This window comes from Panthera tigris, chromosome C1, assembly GCF_018350195.1.
Source record: "Panthera tigris isolate Pti1 chromosome C1, P.tigris_Pti1_mat1.1, whole genome shotgun sequence".
NCBI lineage: Eukaryota > Metazoa > Chordata > Mammalia > Carnivora > Felidae > Panthera > Panthera tigris.
In genome coordinates, this window is record NC_056667.1 from 150,350,986 (window position 1) to 150,368,689 (window position 17,704).

Below are 17,704 nucleotides of genomic sequence, written 5' to 3' on the forward strand. Positions count from 1 at the left end.
AGTGGAGCCGTTAAAGATGGCAAGGGCGTTAAATGTCCTGTAGGCCCACTACATGTTTTTATCTTTCCTTGTAGCTCCTTCTGCACTGCCCTTTACTATAGTCACGTTAATTTCCAATATGCTTTCTTGTGGCGCTTTCATTTAGAATATTTTTATGTTTCTATATTTGAAACATACCGCTTATCTGTTCAAGTCCACTTTTCAAGCGCTCTCAGTGTCTGTTATGTCCCAGACACTCTGATAAATGTGGAGGAATTTAAGGCAAAGAACACAGGCCCTACACCTGAAGAATTTGGTAGCAAGGTTCTGATAGTTTTCATACAGAGATTCATCTGTTGATTAATCTTTTAATTTACAGCTTCTCTTACAGCTTCTTTCTTACAGCTTCTCTGTGCTTGCAAGTTATCACTATCTGAGGACGGATGTAATATCTTACTTTTCCTCTCATTTATATCATATACTTTGATGACTTTTGCTCTGCTTTCTTACCCTCTACATTCCACAAGAGAGCATATAAAATGATTAAAGGGTTGGAAAATAAAGCCCATGAAAAATTACTCGTGGAGCTGGGAGTTTATTTCAGGGATAAAGAAGAAGTGACATCTTCTCACTGGGAGGGTTGGTAGGAGGAAAAGAGTATCTAAAACTGGTCTTCATTTTCACATGGAAATAGATTTGAATTATAGAAAGTGATTTTGGTTTGATAGAAAACCTTTGTTTTTCTTTTCTTTCTTTCTTTCTTTTTTTTTTTTTTGGACACTAGCTATGATTAAATGCGGACAAAAGTTATATAAATTTAAGGAATTTATATCCTCAGCTATTTAAAAAAATGGGTAGAAAGTAACTGATTTGGGAAGATTAGGTATGATTCTAGAAATAAGGAACAGGATTTGCAGGGCTTCTTGTAGTCGCTTTCCTGCAGTTTCTCCAAAAGTACAGTCAGATAGCTCAGAAGCATCCCCTCTCTTTAAGGAGCAGAAAGATCTCTGTATTCTTTCTTCATGCTTTTTTTCTATCATTATCTCTTTATCATTGAATACACAGAAATTTCTCTAATGAGAGGCCTACAATTGCTGTCTCATTTGGGTGAAACTGTACCAAAGGAAGCAGCAGCTTCAAAAAAATTTTTTTAATGTTTATTTAATTTTGAGAGAGAGCATGAGTGGGGGAAAAGCAGAGAGAGAGGGAGACACAGAATCTGGAGCAGACTGTAGGTCTAAGCTGTCAGCACAGAGTCCGACGTGGGGCTCGAACCCACAAACTGCAAGATCGTGATCTGAGCCGAGGCGGCCGCTTAACCAACTGAGCCACCCAGGTACCCCAGGAATCAGCGTCTTCAAAGACAGCATTAGAAAAATAGAAGGTCGGGGTTCCTTGTTCTCTTGAAATGGGCAACAGATCTCATAGAGCTTGATAAGCATTCCAGAATGGCTCTTTGTGATTAAGGCTTCTTAGCCTATGAGATCTTTGGTGTTTTGTTTTGTCTTTTAAAGGGACAGTATATGATTTCTTTTGATATTTTACCAAACACAACAAAAGGAAAATGAACCTAGAAAAATGACAGTGCTGAAGTTTTGGGTAATAATATATCAGCAGATTTTCATTGAAAAGTATGATTTGCCATTCACAGAATTGTGACTCTATTTAAAAGGAAAAACAATAATATAATGTCTTAGTACACCAGTTTTTCAATTTTGGAGCAGCAATGTCCAACATTTAGGGCACACATATAATGGGTTTGGGGATGCCAATCCTTGTCTCTGTCTAGCTACCTGCTAGCCAGCTAAGAGGAATCTTTACAGAAGACAGTAAGAATCGATAAGATGGAAGTTACATATTATGCTCAGAAGTTTTGTGCCAAGAGAGCTTATAGAATTTCTGCCTGTGCTTAACAGCTCTTTCATTCTCAAATCATGTATAATAAATTGATTTTTAAATAACAATGGTGAATCGCATGCAATAAATTATGCATGATTATATATATATTTTTACGGCTCAAGAAAAAAACCGATTATCTTCTCAGCAGAAATGAATAAAGTGTAAACTATCAGATAAAGGCTTCCTTAATTGTAATTTACTTTTTTATTAAAATCTGGCTATGCATGATTAGCTTGTTTTAACAGTAACACAGAAAAAAAGTTCAAAGGGGAAATCCTGGTTAGTGGTCTTAATCAAAATGAACGTCCTTGTAGACACTTTCTAAATATAGCTCAGAAAGAATCTGCACTTGGTTGCCTAGGAAAATGTTGCTATAGTTGCAAGACGCATTTCTGGAAATGGATGAACAGAAAGTAAACTTTCACTTTGCTCTGGGTACACGATATTTCTAGAGTTAACTTTTGGCCTCAATCTAAGTAGGGTCAGAGTCCACTTAATTTGCTTTTTTTCTTCTTAGTTTTGCCAAAAGGTGCTCTTCTGTTGGATTCAGCATGATAAGTACCAGGAATGTGAGTAAATGGAACTTCCTGTTGATGATAAAACTAAAATTTTCGGGGATTTAGTAGTTCAAACTGTAGCAGTTACAGCTACATCCTACGTATTATTCAAATTCTCAAACATTCCATAATACTTCCCCTTAAAAAAATCATTAGGGAATAAAATTTGCGGTGAATGAAGTTTTAGAATTCTCCATCAGTTGATCACATTAATTAACCAGGTTAACCATGTGTCACAATGCTATAGGCCATCAATTATTTTATTCAATTGGCATGAATATTTAGCTATGTATTTCCATTCAAGGTAATGATTTATGACTTGAATAGGGATTGAATTGTACATTTCTGAAAATTAAAAATCTGGGGATATTAAGATTATTTGTTAGAATACTTTTTATTATGCACGTAAAATAGCTAATTAAAAATAATTGGAAGACGTGGCCAAGAAAAATACAAGATGAAGAGCATGACAATTCACTGTCAGCGAGAGTCATGATAAAGCCAAATAAAGTCCCCCAAATATATCTTCAGTGACCTGTCACTTGAGACGCTACAACTCAAGAAGAAAACAATGGAAAGTACTTTTTAAAAAATCAAGTCCACATTATGCTGACTTTTGGAGAAGTAGAGATGGCTCAGTGAGCTCTTCAGAACTTCTGACTTCGATAATACAACCTTTTCCTATTTTTAGCACTTCCCAGAATCTGATTTCATAAATAACTAAAATGGGACATTTGGTAATCACATCGAATATTCCATTCTTCCATTGTGATAAATGAGGTACTATTTTCATTCACTTCATCAAGATTTTAAATTGTCCAGAGAACATTTGCATATATTCTTAGCTTACTTCAACACAGGGTCATGGCAAAAGCTGATTTGATACACGATAGGGAGAGATGTAAAGCCTAAACATCCAAAATTCAATGAAACGATTGTTGCTAGGTATAGTCACTTCTAATAATGGTGACAATGATACATAATATTTATTTACCTGGTGCCATAATTTTACTATCCTGCCAGGCCAAGAGCATCCTATTTTTCCTTCAATTCTGTTACATTCTTTTGATTTTTTTGGCTACGCATTCTTTATTTCTACATTTTTATAGCTCTATTTGTATAGGCATTTTATATATACATTCAATAATTAAAAGGTTAGGAAATAAAACCTGTGAGACAATACTAGACTGATTTAGGGATTTTATTTCAGAGAAAGTAACTTATGCATGTTCTCCTGTTCAATAATTACAATCAACTATTGTTGGTTAGAAAATGTTATTGTATTTGAAAGAGGAGCAAGCTGGGGCGCTTGGGTGGCTCAGTCCGTTAAGCATCTGACTCTTGGTTTTAGCTCAGGTCATGATCTCAAGGCTCATGAGTTCAAGCCCCACATCTGGCTCTGCTCTGACAGTGCGGAGCCTGCTTGGGATTCTCTCTCTCCCTCTCTATCTCTTGCTTGCTCTCTCTTTCAAAAATAAATACATGAACTTAAAAAAAAAAAGCTGAGCAAGCTGAGCCTCAGTGGGGTCTGTCAAGTCACTTATTCAAAGACATAAAGGGGGCAAGTGAACAAAGCAAAGAAATAAAGAGAGCCAGGTTGGGACCCAAACACCTGTTCTTGCACCCACTTAAAGGTTAGATTTAACCACCTCTGTAGCTCTAGCTCCTGTTATGCTAAGTTATTTGTTCTTCCATGTGATAGTTCTCAAGTTTTCCTAAGTTTCCCATCCTTTAGAACCAAATCTGCATACATTAATTAAGCATTATTATCCATCTCATGCATATTTTCTACAACCCCCCCCCCCCATATTCCTTCTGGTAGAGATGTTAAACAAATGTGTTTAAATGAGTTGGATAAAGCACATACTTTATTTACGGGCATTTTCTCCCATTCCTTCAAATTCCCTATAAACAAATTCTTCTTGGCATGTATTACAGCGTTACTGCATTGGCTTTTCATGCTATAAAATGGCTGGCTTGGAAGTGAGGAATAGGTACAGAGGGTACATATAAGAATCAACTGGTTAGCTCTCTTAAAATACCCATTAATCCCTCCTCTCTCTTAGAAGCACAATTGACCTTCCCACAATGTTCTACGTGACATTATGTTAAAGCTCACTGCCACAAAAACCTCTTACACTATCAATGTTTAGAAATAATTAACACTGTTCCAGAATTGCACAAATGCTTCGTAGATGATCTGAGATCTGAACTCTGCAAATATTTCATGAAGTTGTAAAAGATTAAATTAACACGTGTCAGTACAGTTCTTGATTTGTGAAAAGCCACCGTTTTACAATTAGCACTAAAGGGAGACAACGTGACTCCTGAGAAACTTGATTACCTTTGCAAGAGTGACTTCTTTTATCTATGTGAATTCTTCCTGAGGTTGGGACTGTTTCTTCAAAATGGAGTCCAGCTGCTTTCCCTATTCCTGGAGGAGAATCTACTATTCCTGAGAAGAGAGGCTTTTGTTCATCATCAATGGATGAGATGAAAGATGAAGATCTGCTTTTTTTCTCTTCAAAGTGTTTCTTGGAACTCTGATAATGTCTTATGGTATCTACAGAGTCTTCGGGACCATTTGTACTGTTCCCTTTGCCAAAATCTATCAAAAAAATTATTTTATAGAAGATAATCAAATGTGAGACTCTATGCATATTATACTGCCTAACTATACATAAACTGCCTTTTTAAGAGTTATGGCCTTTAAATAATTTTAACATAGAATTTCCTTTAAAACCACCAGAAAGGATGTTCATTCTCCTTTTCCCATTGAGAATGTAGCTACCTAAGGAGAATTTTTTTTAGTTCAAAGGACATTAGAGTATCTTTGTGAAATACACAAATTTGTTTCAGAGTTAAAAGAATATCTGCAATAGCAATAATGTTTATATCTCAGAAAAAAATGATAACATAACCTTATTTACACATGCTCAACGGTCATTTGTATTCTTAAAATCTGGTGCACTATCTCTTTAATGAAAGGGAATAGGGAGGGAAAATATGTCCCAATTCTAAAATACCACGACTATGCACCTTGTTTGTTTTTAGCCTTCATGCTCTCTCATGTGGCAGCCATTCACGCATGGCAAAGGTCAAAACAGGAAGCCTCCTCATAGCAAAGGCTGAAGGGATGAATTTCAACCTTAGTTCAATGTATGTAAAGGCCTTGACATTCCAGGTAGTTTGGTCTTGTGGCATATTGCAAAGAATATAAAGCTTAAATACAGTAATTAAGGTGAGTTTACCTAATTACATTAAAACCAGCAGTGCATATTGGCTGTATTATACTGAAATGTCAGGATAATTTTAGCCCTGAAGGTTGTGTTAGAACATATTTCAGCAGGAAAAGCTCAAAAAGACAAATCCTGAAACTTGTTTCCATTAGTGTCCTGGGGAGACAGTATAATTCTCCATCTGCTTATGGCTAATAACTAACCAACACAACTCCAGAAAGTATAGTATTTTCAAGAGAAATGGTTAAGATGGTGTCCCCATCTACTTAATGCCTGATTGCTTACTCTCTTATTTATGGAAGAGGCCAAATGAACTGATTTAAGGCCACTCCAGATAAACTACCAATGATTCTTTAAAATTCTTATATGGCATAGAAATTAAACATAGAATTTTCCTTTATTAAAAAAAATATATATATATCATAATTTAAAATCTGAGAAACCAGGACGCCTGGGTGGCTCAGTCGCTTAAGCGTCTGACTTCGGCTCATGTCATGATCTCACCGTGATTTGAGCCCCACATCGGGCTCTGTGCTAACAGCTCAGAGCCTGGAGCCTGCTTCAGATTCTGTGTCTCCCTCTCTTTCTCTGCCCCTCCTCACTTACTCTCTGTCTCTGTCTCTCTCAAAAATAAATACAAACATTTAAAAAATTTAAAAAAAATAAAATAAAATCTGAGAAAACAGAAAGCAGCCCAAGGTAAAAAGTGAATAGAGTTTAAAAATCAACTTGATGTGATTAAGGAGTTAGTTTATGTCCTGTCAATTAAAGTTAAATGTGGCAAAACCAGACTGCTTAATTTAAGATTTCACATTTGCTCAATGATTTCATCGTTGAGCAGAGAAGATCACAGATCGTTCTGGTTTCCAGCACTGTGGGCAGCATTGCTTTCTCGGTGTCGCGTTTCCCCACTGAAGCGCTAATCTAACTGCCTGTAAATGTTCAGATCAGCATTTTCTTTTCTCTCCAGTGACACGGACATGACCCTTCTTAAACTTCTAGAGTTCATTATTGTCATCTCACCCTCTGTTCTTTTTGGTTTTAACTTCTCCCCTCCTGAAAATTTGATCCACATTCCCCATCTTATGAACATATTTCATTCCTCAAAAATAATAATTGTTTCCAATTGTATGCTAGTAAAAGTAAAAAAAGTAAAAAAAGTAAAAAAAGTAAAAAAAAAAAAAAAAAAAAGCTTTCCTTTTCTAAATTGTCCTCACACTTGCTTAGTGAATTGCATCAGTTTCTTGTACAGCAGATAGGTGCAGTTTTGGGCAGCAGTGGGATTTGAGTCAACTCTGGCTTGGCTTCTCATCTTCTTGAAAATGCCTTTTTAAAAAACACTTGCATGGAGTCTTTTTCCAGGATATTCAGAGGTAAACTGAATTAACCATCACTTCTCATGCCTCCAATCTAAGTATGGATAATGCTAACATGGATCTTTGTCATGAAAGTACCTCACAAATTACACAACCATTTTGTCTTCTTGGCTTGAGAGGTCTTAAGAGTTCTCTGTGGATTTTCAAATCCTCCCAGATGGTAAATGTTCTGTCCTTCCTACTATCTGGGCCTCGGTCTTAGTTTAACTATGACTTGATTTTGGATGCTTAGGCACAAATTCATCATATTTTTTAACTGAATTCTAACTTGCTCATTTCAACTCAGGACAAGTATTTGCGACATGTGGTGAAGGAAGGATCATTATTTTGTTCTCTTGTAAAACAGAACAAATTACTTAAATTTTTAAAAAAAATTTTTAATGTTTATTTTGAGAGAGGGAGAGAGTGAGCAGGGGAGGGACAGAGAGAGAGTTTAGACACAGAATCCGAAGCAGGCTCCAGGCTCTGAGGTATTAGCACAGAGCCTGACATGGGGCTCAAACCCACGAACTGTGAGATCATGACCTGAGCTGAACTCTGACGCTTAACCAACTGAGCCACCCAGGTGCCCCAGAACAAATTACCTTATATACGTGGTCTCTAACTCCTATAGTAAAAATTCCAGGGAAAAGCAGAATCATGAGAGAAGAAGCAAGAGTTAGGTATCTTTGAACTTTTCCAATATGTAAGGAGAATTACCCCACATTTATTCTGGGTTCACTGCCATTGGATAATAAACCAGCTGCTTCCTAGAACACAGGCCACATGGACAAGTTTCTTGAATGCAACCTAACTGCAACAACATTTTCTTATTCCTTATTAGACAAGTCAAAACTTCACATTTTATCATATAAAATGAAAGTTGAAAAACAATTTATTTATAGCTTAAAAATGGAAACTGCTCAGGGTTAAGCTGGAGGTTGGTTGAAGGAATACATGAAATTAGGCTAAATGTATTATAATTAGCCTCTGGGTACCTCTAGGTTTTGATGGACTGTTCCATTTCTGTTTTTTTTTTCTAATTAAACTGAATTCTTTGATAGATATTAAATAGTATTAGATACTGTTTTTTCTTAATACTAGTTTTTTCTTAATGCTATTCTTATTCTATGTAGAAATAGTACTCTGAAGTAAGCTGAGGGAGTTTTACATTTTCCCCTTTGCTAGAAGTGAGATTGTATGTTTGCTCCTGTTCCCACCATTTTACAAAGAAAAAGTTTTGCTTGTCGATCTGGAAGCAAATGCTTGTGCTCACTCCATCTTTTATGGAGCCTTTATCTCAGATTAATGACCATTTTTATTCATCAGACCCGACAAATAGGTGCAAATTTTGGTCAAAAGGAGGCATTTAATGTGCCCTGTCAGCATTCGAGTTTTGTATTTTCTATTGGTAACAGTTTTGGAATAAGCTGAGCATTTTCCAGCTAGATGCATTTTAAAAAGTTATTCCATGAAAAATTGAGGTCTGAGATAAATTTTTTCATTTTATTTCAAATACCTTAGTTCCTCTCTAGCTTCAAGGAATGTTGAAAGGGCACTAGTGTCATTTTTCTATACAAATGCAAGATAAAAAACATTTAAGCTATCTTAAAAATTAAAATAAGCAAATCACATTTATATATCACTAAACTGCATAACAAAAGCTAACTACTGTTCGTATTGGAGGGGATACTCCAAAAAGATGCCAAAGTATACCACCAACATATTTAAGGCTTAATTTAATAGAATCAAATCACCTTTATTCCATAAAAATAAGTTCAACTGCATATATTTACTACTTACTTCAATAACTTTCATACTACTATACCACTTTGATACTGCATATTCTGTGCATAGGAAGAGTTGTGCAGAATATTCCAAATATTTAGTCACAAAAACCTTGTCGGTTAAAACATACATGGGTGTGAGTGTGTATGTGCATATCTCATGTGCTATTACACATGCTATTGTACTTATAGACTATGTATTTTACAAAATAAACACAACATAAAATCTTGATTATTATTCCCATCACCCAATGAATCATAGCGCCATACCCTGAAGTAAGCACAACTTAACTCTGGAAACTACTTTAATCCAGACAATTTTTTAGCATGTTCCAAATGACTATACCTCATTTACTTCTGTTCTGTCCAACCATCTTAACAAGTCCTTAATAAAGGCCACTAAATAGGTCACTAAAGCATCATTTTTCTTCTTCACTTTCTGTAACAATGACTTTATTTCCATTTCAGGAACTGTAGGGCCTCTTCCTACAATGACCTTAATTAAGTTGGGGGGTTCCAGGGCACCTCCAATCCAGAATTTCATGAAAGAAAGAGAACTACTTGAAGATTACAAAAAAAAAAAAAAAAAACCCCACTAGATATTCTGAAACTCACGCCTAAACTAACAACTCTCTCTTGTTGAGAAGTTGGTTTATTTCATCAGAAGAAATGTGAAGCTCATGAGGACAAGCACATTTATTAACACATTAATTCTAAGAGATAAGTCCAAAATGTCTAGCCTCTATTTTGTTCAAGTCAACTTGCCAGAGATTCTATATACGTTTTCTTTTTAAATATTCTTTCTTTCTTTCTTTCTTTCTTTCTTTCTTTCTTTCTTTCTTTCTTTCTTTCTTTCTCTTTCTTTCTTTCTTTCTTTACTATTTTTAATGTTTACTTATTTTTGAGAGAGAGAGAGAAAGAGAGAGAGAGCACATGCAGGGAAGGGGCAAAGAAAGATGGAGACACAGAATCTGAAGCAGGCTCCAGGCTCTGAGCTGTCAGCACAGAGCCCGACGGCACGGGGCTTGAACTTGTGAACTGCGAGATCATGACCTGAGCCAAAGTAGGATGCTTAACTGACGGAGTCACTCAGGCATCTCTTAAATATATCTTTTTGAATGTAAGCTCCTTAACAACATGTAGTTGTCATGATTGTAAGGGGTAGGGCGCGGTAAGGATTGAAGCCTGAAGAGTTCTGGTGCCTTAAGTAGATAGTGGATGGCACTGTAGGACTCAGCCTCTCTCTCTATCCCCAGTGCTCAGCTTTGTGTTCTTCTGTTTGGTTCTTGGTGCCTCTGCTGAGTGATTCACAATCATCGGCGCTCTTGGGTGTCTATGTTTCACACAAGCAGTAAATAATCGATGCATTTCATGGGCAGCTTTTAGTTGATGTACTTCCACAGTATTTAGCGTCAATAATTTTCTAAAAGTTCCCCGTTCTTCATACTAGTGTATGTGTTTATCTCTTACACATTAATTCTACACCAAGATACGTATCAATTAAGTGGCCACTCATTTGTGGAACATTAAATTGAGTCCATGGGGACTAAATTGCTTTCAGCAAATTTTATACTTGCTGTAGTGCTATGGAGTCTTAAAGACTAGTGCTAAAGTCTAGAATCGGTTCTCAAGCTGTGTATAACCGGAGTTAATTTGTGTTTTCTCATTGCCCAAATCATGCTTACTCACTGACACACCAGGAAATTTCAAAGAGAGGCAGGCAGGCAGGCAGGCATATCCCTTACTATCTACACTTCATATAAACTAAGTCTCATAGATTAAGACTGTGATTAAAGGAAAAGTTTCCAGAATTAATAGAAAAGTCTAGTTGCATGAACACAATATATATTGTGACACGCTCTGAGGGCCTTATCAGGAGATAAAAACAGATTATTTAACTTGAGACTGAGGAAACTAAACAAGATTGAAAGGAGATTTAATAAATCTTCAACTGTATGGGGAACATATTATATAGACACATTTTCAAGTTTTCTTCATCTCCAGAGAGATAAAAATAAGAGATTAACACCAGGATAAGGGATTTTGGTTAAGCCTACAGAAAAACAGCTTGACAGTAATCGTGCTGATTTTAGAAAAAGTTACCAAGAGAATAATGAAAGACACTGCAGAAATAAATTAGCACCTATCTGAGTGGCTTATTGTTCTGCGATCAGCTAGAGGACTCAACAATTAGCCCAGTTAAGCAAATATGTATCAACCATTCTTTGTTAAAGGAATCTACATTTTTGTAGAGAAAAAAGACAATAAGCATTAACCACTGTGCAGGGCATATTTTGACAATATCACCAAAGGAAACTGGCACAGGAATTCATAAAAAGAATAAAATCTATATATTTGGGCAAATCAAGAAAGAGTTCATGTTGGGGAACATCTCTCTACTTGTTAGATAGATGCTGCCGAATTCACGAATTGCTTATAAAACCAATTACATCTCTCTAAAAGAGAGAGAGAGAGAGAGAGAGAGAGAGAGAGAGAGAGAGTTCATGTTGAATATATCATTGGAGATTAACCATGACTAAAAAAAAAAAAAAAGGTAATTTTGGATGGTGGATGAAAACAGTGGTGTGGTTGCATGTGCCTATGCTTGAGGATAGGGAGGTAACTTCTGATTAAGGGAATGGTAGAAGCAAAAAGACACATGATTTACATGGAAGAGGGGGAAGTGAAGTTTACTCGAAGTGTAGTGAGTGTTGAAGCTAGTAGACAAGCTTCCCAAGGGAAAGAATTCAGAGAGAAAAGGGCCAAGGAAAGAACTTGGATGAAGGCAAAAGAAGAGAATCAAAAGGAAGATGCTCAAATTCTATTTCATTATTAATTCACTCTTTCAACAAGTATTTGCTGAATACCTGCTGTGAGACAAACACTGAAGTTATAGGTGACTAAATATTTCCCACCTTTATAGAGTTTATAATCTAGGGACAGATAGCATCAATTAAATAATGATGCCAATGGCCATAGAAGTACAACTGGAATTAATGCTGCAAAGTAGATGAGCTGCTGGGAGAAAGCCAGATTAGGGTTGTTGAGGGAAGGGGAAGTCCTTAGAGGGCTTTAAATATGGGCATGACATAAACACAACTGCATTTAGAAAAAAAAATCACAAGTGGTCCAGAAAATAGATAAGAGAGGGGCAAGTTAGATCTGGGGAGGTGAGTTGGGATGCTGTTTCAGTATGCCAGGTGACAGATTATGGTAGCTTGGCCCAGAGTTGTGGCTAAGAAGGTGGAGAGAAGTAAACCAAAGGGACCTCATTTGAAAACTAAACGAACATGTAGGGCACCTGGGTGGCTCAGTCGTTGGGTGTCCGACTTCGGCTCAGGTCGTGACCTCGCAGTTTGTGGGTTGGAGCCCCGCATTGGGCTCTGTGCTGACAACGCAGAGCCTGGAGCCTGCTTCGGGTTCTGTGTCTCCCTCTCCCTCTCTGTCCCTCCCCTGCTCGCACTCCGCCTCTCTCTCTCAAAAATAAATAAACATTAAAAAAAATTAAAAAAGAAAAGAAAACTAAATGAACATGTAGTGGAGAAACAATAACAAGAATTGATGGAGAGGTTGAGAGAAAGTCACCTCCTAGATAGATATTGGATTAGTGCAATTGATTGGGTTGTGGTTCCATTTAGAGATCTGGTAAATGATGGAGAGAGGTTTCCAGAGGGCCATGATGAGTTCAATTTAGGGAATGTTCAGTTTGGGCTGCCTTTGAGATTTCAAGCCAGTGGTTTTTTTTGTTTTTTTTGTTTTTTTAATTTTTTTTAATGTTTATTTTTGAGAGACAGAGTGCAAGCAAGGGAAGGGCAGAGGGAGAGTGAGAGAGACACAGAATCCAAAGCAGGCTCTGGATTCTGAGCTGGATTCTGTGCTGACAAGCACAGAGCCTGACACGAAGCTCGAACCCACCAATTATGAGATCATGACCTGAGTCGAAGTCAGATACTTAACAGACTGAGCCACCCAGGTATCCCACAATTCGATGGTTTAATAGGCAGTTGGATATATGAGATTGAAGCTCAGATGGTCTGGGATTACAATGTGAATATTCACATCTCTTATGTGAGAATATAAATAAACTCAATATAAATGAGATCACCTAGGAAAGAGTTCGTATAGAATGAGAAGAGAAGAAGAGCTAGGGCCACACCTTGAGAAAATCTAATAACTAATAACTGGTTTAGAAGATAATGATCCTGTAATTCTCCTCAGGGAATTACTGAGCATAGAAGGAAAATAGGAAGAGTGCAGTAACACAGATGCCAAGAGAATATTATTCAAGAAAAAGAGGGGACTTGTTTTAATGAGAGCCAAATAAGGTGAAGAATAGAACACTTATTGGATCAGCATGGGAAAAGTGTAGATGCTTCTCCAGAAAAGCCTTCACTCATCTGCCCACGCACAATTAAATATACCTTCATCTGGGTTTCCATCGAGGTTATTCTGTTACAGCACCTGCTGTTTTTATTCAGATTTATAAAAGGTATGTGCCATCTCTCTTCCTAAGAAGGGTAAGGGCTGTTTTACACAATTAGTTTCTCAGAAATTGAGTAGTTCTTTAAAAATGTGAAATGTTAAATATTTTTTGAATACATGAGTGAAACATAAAGAATAGTTAGAAGGGCAGAAAAACCCAGAGACGAGTAGGGTGTAACCCTTCAGAGGGTGTAAGGATGAAGAGACCTAACAAATACAGTCTTCATCCATGTCACACACGCCTGTGAGAGGGTTTAGCACTCTGGCTGTCACAAGGGTCCTTCTTCCAGAACACTCTGTTCAAGACTTTGAGTGTAGTTATTCATCTGCTATTAACTGGTCTTTTTTTTCTCTTTTTCTTTTTTAACCAACCTCCTCTATATCTCTATCTGTGATGTCCCTGTAGATATCAGATAGCTTTGCTGAATGACATCATTGATAACTATCAATCAGAAAACACATTATTAGCTACTGAGAACAGCAAAGGATTTGCCTTTCTAAAATCCAAATGAAACTTACCCATGAAATCAGTAGTAAATGGGCATTTAGTAAGAGGAGCTAATCACCACATGCTTTACGTTTAAATTTTAGAAATAAAATGAATTACCTTTGTCTCCTTCACTATCAAATGAAAATTTCCTTCTTCGTAGCTTACAGTTGTCTCCTTCAGAATCATTCACAGACTGTGATCGTAGTAAGAGATCAGCCTTTGTTAATGGACATGAAGATAAAATGGAAGATTATTCAATTTGAACATATTATCAGTAACTTCTCTACTGTTTCATATCATTTCAACCACTTTGAGACTTAACTATTAGATTGCAGGCAAATAGCTACAATACTTTGTTTCCCAGTTGTCTCTAAATTATAAAATGGACTAATAGAATAATTCAAGTAGTTTCACCATCTGATGGGGAAATCATAGTTGTATAAGTTATTTATCAGAAATGTTTAGGAATAATGTCAACATTTAGAGACAACATATTTCTTCATGTAGAATGTATTTTATGTAACTTGGTAAAGTTAAAATAAAAATAATAATTAAAAAAATTGCAGGGGGCTCCTGGGTGGCTCAGTTGGTTAAGCATCTGACTTTGGCTCAGGTCATGATCTCACGGTTCATGAGTCTGAGTCCTGCATCAGGCTCTCTGCTGTCAGCACAGAGCCTGTTTCAGATCCTCTGTCCCCCTCTCTCCCTGCCCCTCCCTTGCTTGTGCACACACTCTCTCAAAAATAAATAAATGTTAAAAAAAAATTCAGAATCTGTATTACAGCAGGGAAAAAAGTATAAGCTAATTATAATTAGCTATGATGTTTAAATACATGGTAATGATTACAAAGTTAAATTTCACAACAATAAATATAAAGTTAAGTTCAATGAACACTATGCTGTAAGCATTTTCTTATTTTGAGCTATTTATTATTTCTCCTTCCTCCCCTTCTGGAAATTATGATCATTTCTGTAATAAAAATGGAAGCTCCCAAATAAATAAAACAAATGGAAGTTCCTATTTTATTTGTTTGCTGCTTAAACTTTTTTTTAATGTTTATTTTGAGAGAGAGAAAGAAAGTACACATGTGCAAGGAGCAGAGAGAGAGAGAGAGAGAGAGAGAGAGAGAGAAGCCCAAGCAGGCTACACACTGTCAGCACAGAGCCCAACATGGGGCTCAAACTCATGAACCGAAAGATCATGACCTGAGCAGAGATCAAAAGTCGAATGCTCAACCCACTGAGCCATCTGGGCTCCCCTGGTTGCTACCTAAACTTTTTATGTGAAGAAGTTATCTGGGGAGCCTGGGTGGCTCAGTCCCTTAAGCGTCCAACTCTTGATTTTGACTCAGGTTATGATCTCATGAGATCAAGCTCCATGTTGGGCTCCACACTGAGTGTGGAGTCTGCTTAAGATGCTCTCTCCCTCCCTCTGCCCCTCTCCCCTACTTGTGTTCTCTCTCTCTCTCTGTCTCTCTCAAATACAAAAATAAATAAATAAATAAATAAATAAATAAATAAATAAAGTTATCTTGTTGTTCATCAAGGCAAAATCAGAATGAGGTTGGTGACATTAAACAGATTTTAATAAAGTACTGAATTCAAACCATTATAAAAAATATATGCTCTTGATAACTTGAATCTCTTATCACCTAGATATTTTTCAACTTCAGTGTTTTGAAAAAAAGCTATTATATGAGCTGGTGCTTCAGATTATGAAATGGTACCCTGGTGACCTTACAAGTTTATCCTCTTTAAGTCTCTCACAGTACCTGGGAATGACTAATTCCGGGGAGAATTAAATCTACTCCCTTTTACCTAACTATTGACTTGAGGATTTTTTCCTTCCAGAGAGTATACTAGTTAGCATTAACAAAAAGAAAAAAAATAAACAAACAAAAAAAATGCAAGAAAAAAACCCAAAAAACAAAACAAAAAAAAACCCCAGAAGTTTCAAAAGCCCCAATGTTTGATTTCTGGCAAAAAGCTATTTAGAATCAGAGCTGAGGTGATGGGGTTTTGGGGAGGAAAGAAGGAGGAATAAACTAGTAATAAATTGTAGACTGCAATTCTGTATTCTTAGCATAGTGATGTCATAAAGACACATTTTTAATAGTAGTAGAGAGTGAAAGAGACAAAGGCTACACTCTTAAAATTCACTCAAGGTTAAATTATGTGTAGAATCATTTAAAATATTATTTCTACTAGACCATATGCTATTCATTCTATAGCACTAATTTTGACTCAGGTTTAAGCCTGATTCATTTATATTTCTGTGATTTGGAAATTGTGTGAAATATGGACCTAAACTTGAGTGAGTTTAAATGTTTCATTTTTATTGAAAAGACATTGCTAACCCATGTGTGGTATAAATAATAGCTTGGAGAATATTCTAACTCTTGTGTAAAATAAGCTCTTCTAGGGGACTTAAATAGCCTAAGATCATTCATTTCTTACAAATAATTGGCACACTCAATATAAACCAAGGCTATTTTAAATCAAGTATGTCACCTAAGTGTTTCTGAAAGGTCAAATTTAATTGACCTCCTTGAAGTTATTCAATATATTTGAAAGTAATTAGACAGAATTCCTTCCCTATAATTTAGAAATTCCAAAATTAAGAGTTGGTATCCAAATATTCAGAGTTGGTAAAGTTTTGCTATATTTTGCTTGATATTGCAGAAGAATTTTGGCAATCCAAGAATAAAATAAAATGTCATAAATCCAAAAATAAGTAAACCATTAACATATACCTTTGCACTCTCATGCCTTAGGTTAAAAGTCAACTCTAAGTTTGTGAGAAAGTGGTCGGAAAACTCGGGATACATATCCAAAACCTCTAACAAGTCTTCTCTCTGGATCTTATGCAAGTCACAGTACGTGAGAGCTCTTACATCTGCATTAGACTTTCCAGGTTTGGCATAAAGATGAACCATTTCTCCAAATATATCGTTTTTCCCTAAAAATAAATAAATAAATAAATAAATAAATAAATAAATAAAGGAGGTAAAAGGAATGTGAACTTAATGCTTTCTTTCTAAAAATACAAGGGGACCAGTGACCAATCCATGGGCCAAGGAATTCAAATGGAAGATCCCCTGGCCAACAGACACTAGAGCCTCAAAATTCCAGTACCTCCTACTGATTGCCTCAGTCATGTTTGTTTGCTGAGTGGTATTTTACCTCTTAACCTACTGGTCCTGATATAATGACTATTATTTCCATGTTTTGATTTTTTGGCTACATGCTTAGAAATGTAGCAACGTGGCTTTAGTCTGCTATGTCTTACATGGCTAGAAAAGGGTGTTGCCATCCAGTAGGTGTGGTCCAATTTTGTCAATCCAGGAATATGAGAAAGGCAGCAGTGAGTCAGATTCACAAACTTTCTATCTCAGGATGGTCTCCAGGGGTGATGGCAAACATGGGGGTATAGTGGCACACTTTCAACACTTAGAGGACTAGGGGTATAATTTGAACATACCCTGTTTCCTTTACTAACCACTTTCAGATTTGCCCGTAATGACTCTGTCCAATTATTGAATATATCTAGCTTTATTTATAGTCTTGCTCTTTACCAAATGGCCTTTACTCTAAAAGTGTGTCCTCCTTGCTTTCTTGCCAAACCTGGGATTATCTCAGTGTCTGGCTTCTGATGGGTTCTCCTCATCCCCTCTCCCTGGCCACATGCCACCTACTTTTCCAGGCTTTGTTTAATACTGAGGATGATGACAGCAACAACAAATGCTTATTAAGAATTAAGTAGGTGCCAGGCACTGTGTCAAATGCGTAGGTGAATTATCTCATTCAATCCCTAAAATAACTTCATAAGGAAGTTACTCTCTATTATTTAAATACTATGACTATGAAAAGAAGATTGAAGAGGTAAACTGATTAGACCAAGGTCACCTACTTAGTT

General features: G+C 36.4%; 1 protein-coding gene and 1 long non-coding RNA gene across 4 annotated transcripts in view; one reads left to right on the forward strand and one right to left on the reverse strand.

The window, feature by feature from the left end:
• Positions 1–17,704, reverse strand: part of KCNH7 (potassium voltage-gated channel subfamily H member 7) — a 154,686-nt gene that overhangs the window by 13,669 nt on the left and 123,313 nt on the right. For all 3 annotated transcript variants that reach the window (XM_015535883.2, XM_042994571.1, XM_042994572.1), the window contains 3 exons: positions 16,542–16,747; positions 13,906–14,005; positions 4,780–5,043 (listed from right to left, as the gene is read on the reverse strand). In XM_015535883.2, the coding sequence (XP_015391369.2) occupies positions 4,780–5,043; positions 13,906–14,005; positions 16,542–16,747 (570 nt within the window). The remainder of the gene's footprint in view (positions 1–4,779; positions 5,044–13,905; positions 14,006–16,541; positions 16,748–17,704) is intronic.
• On the forward strand, positions 2,285–4,904 carry LOC122240936. Its single transcript, XR_006220742.1, has 3 exons — positions 2,285–2,313; positions 2,396–2,447; positions 4,824–4,904. It is a non-coding gene; the product is annotated as an uncharacterized LOC122240936 (long non-coding RNA).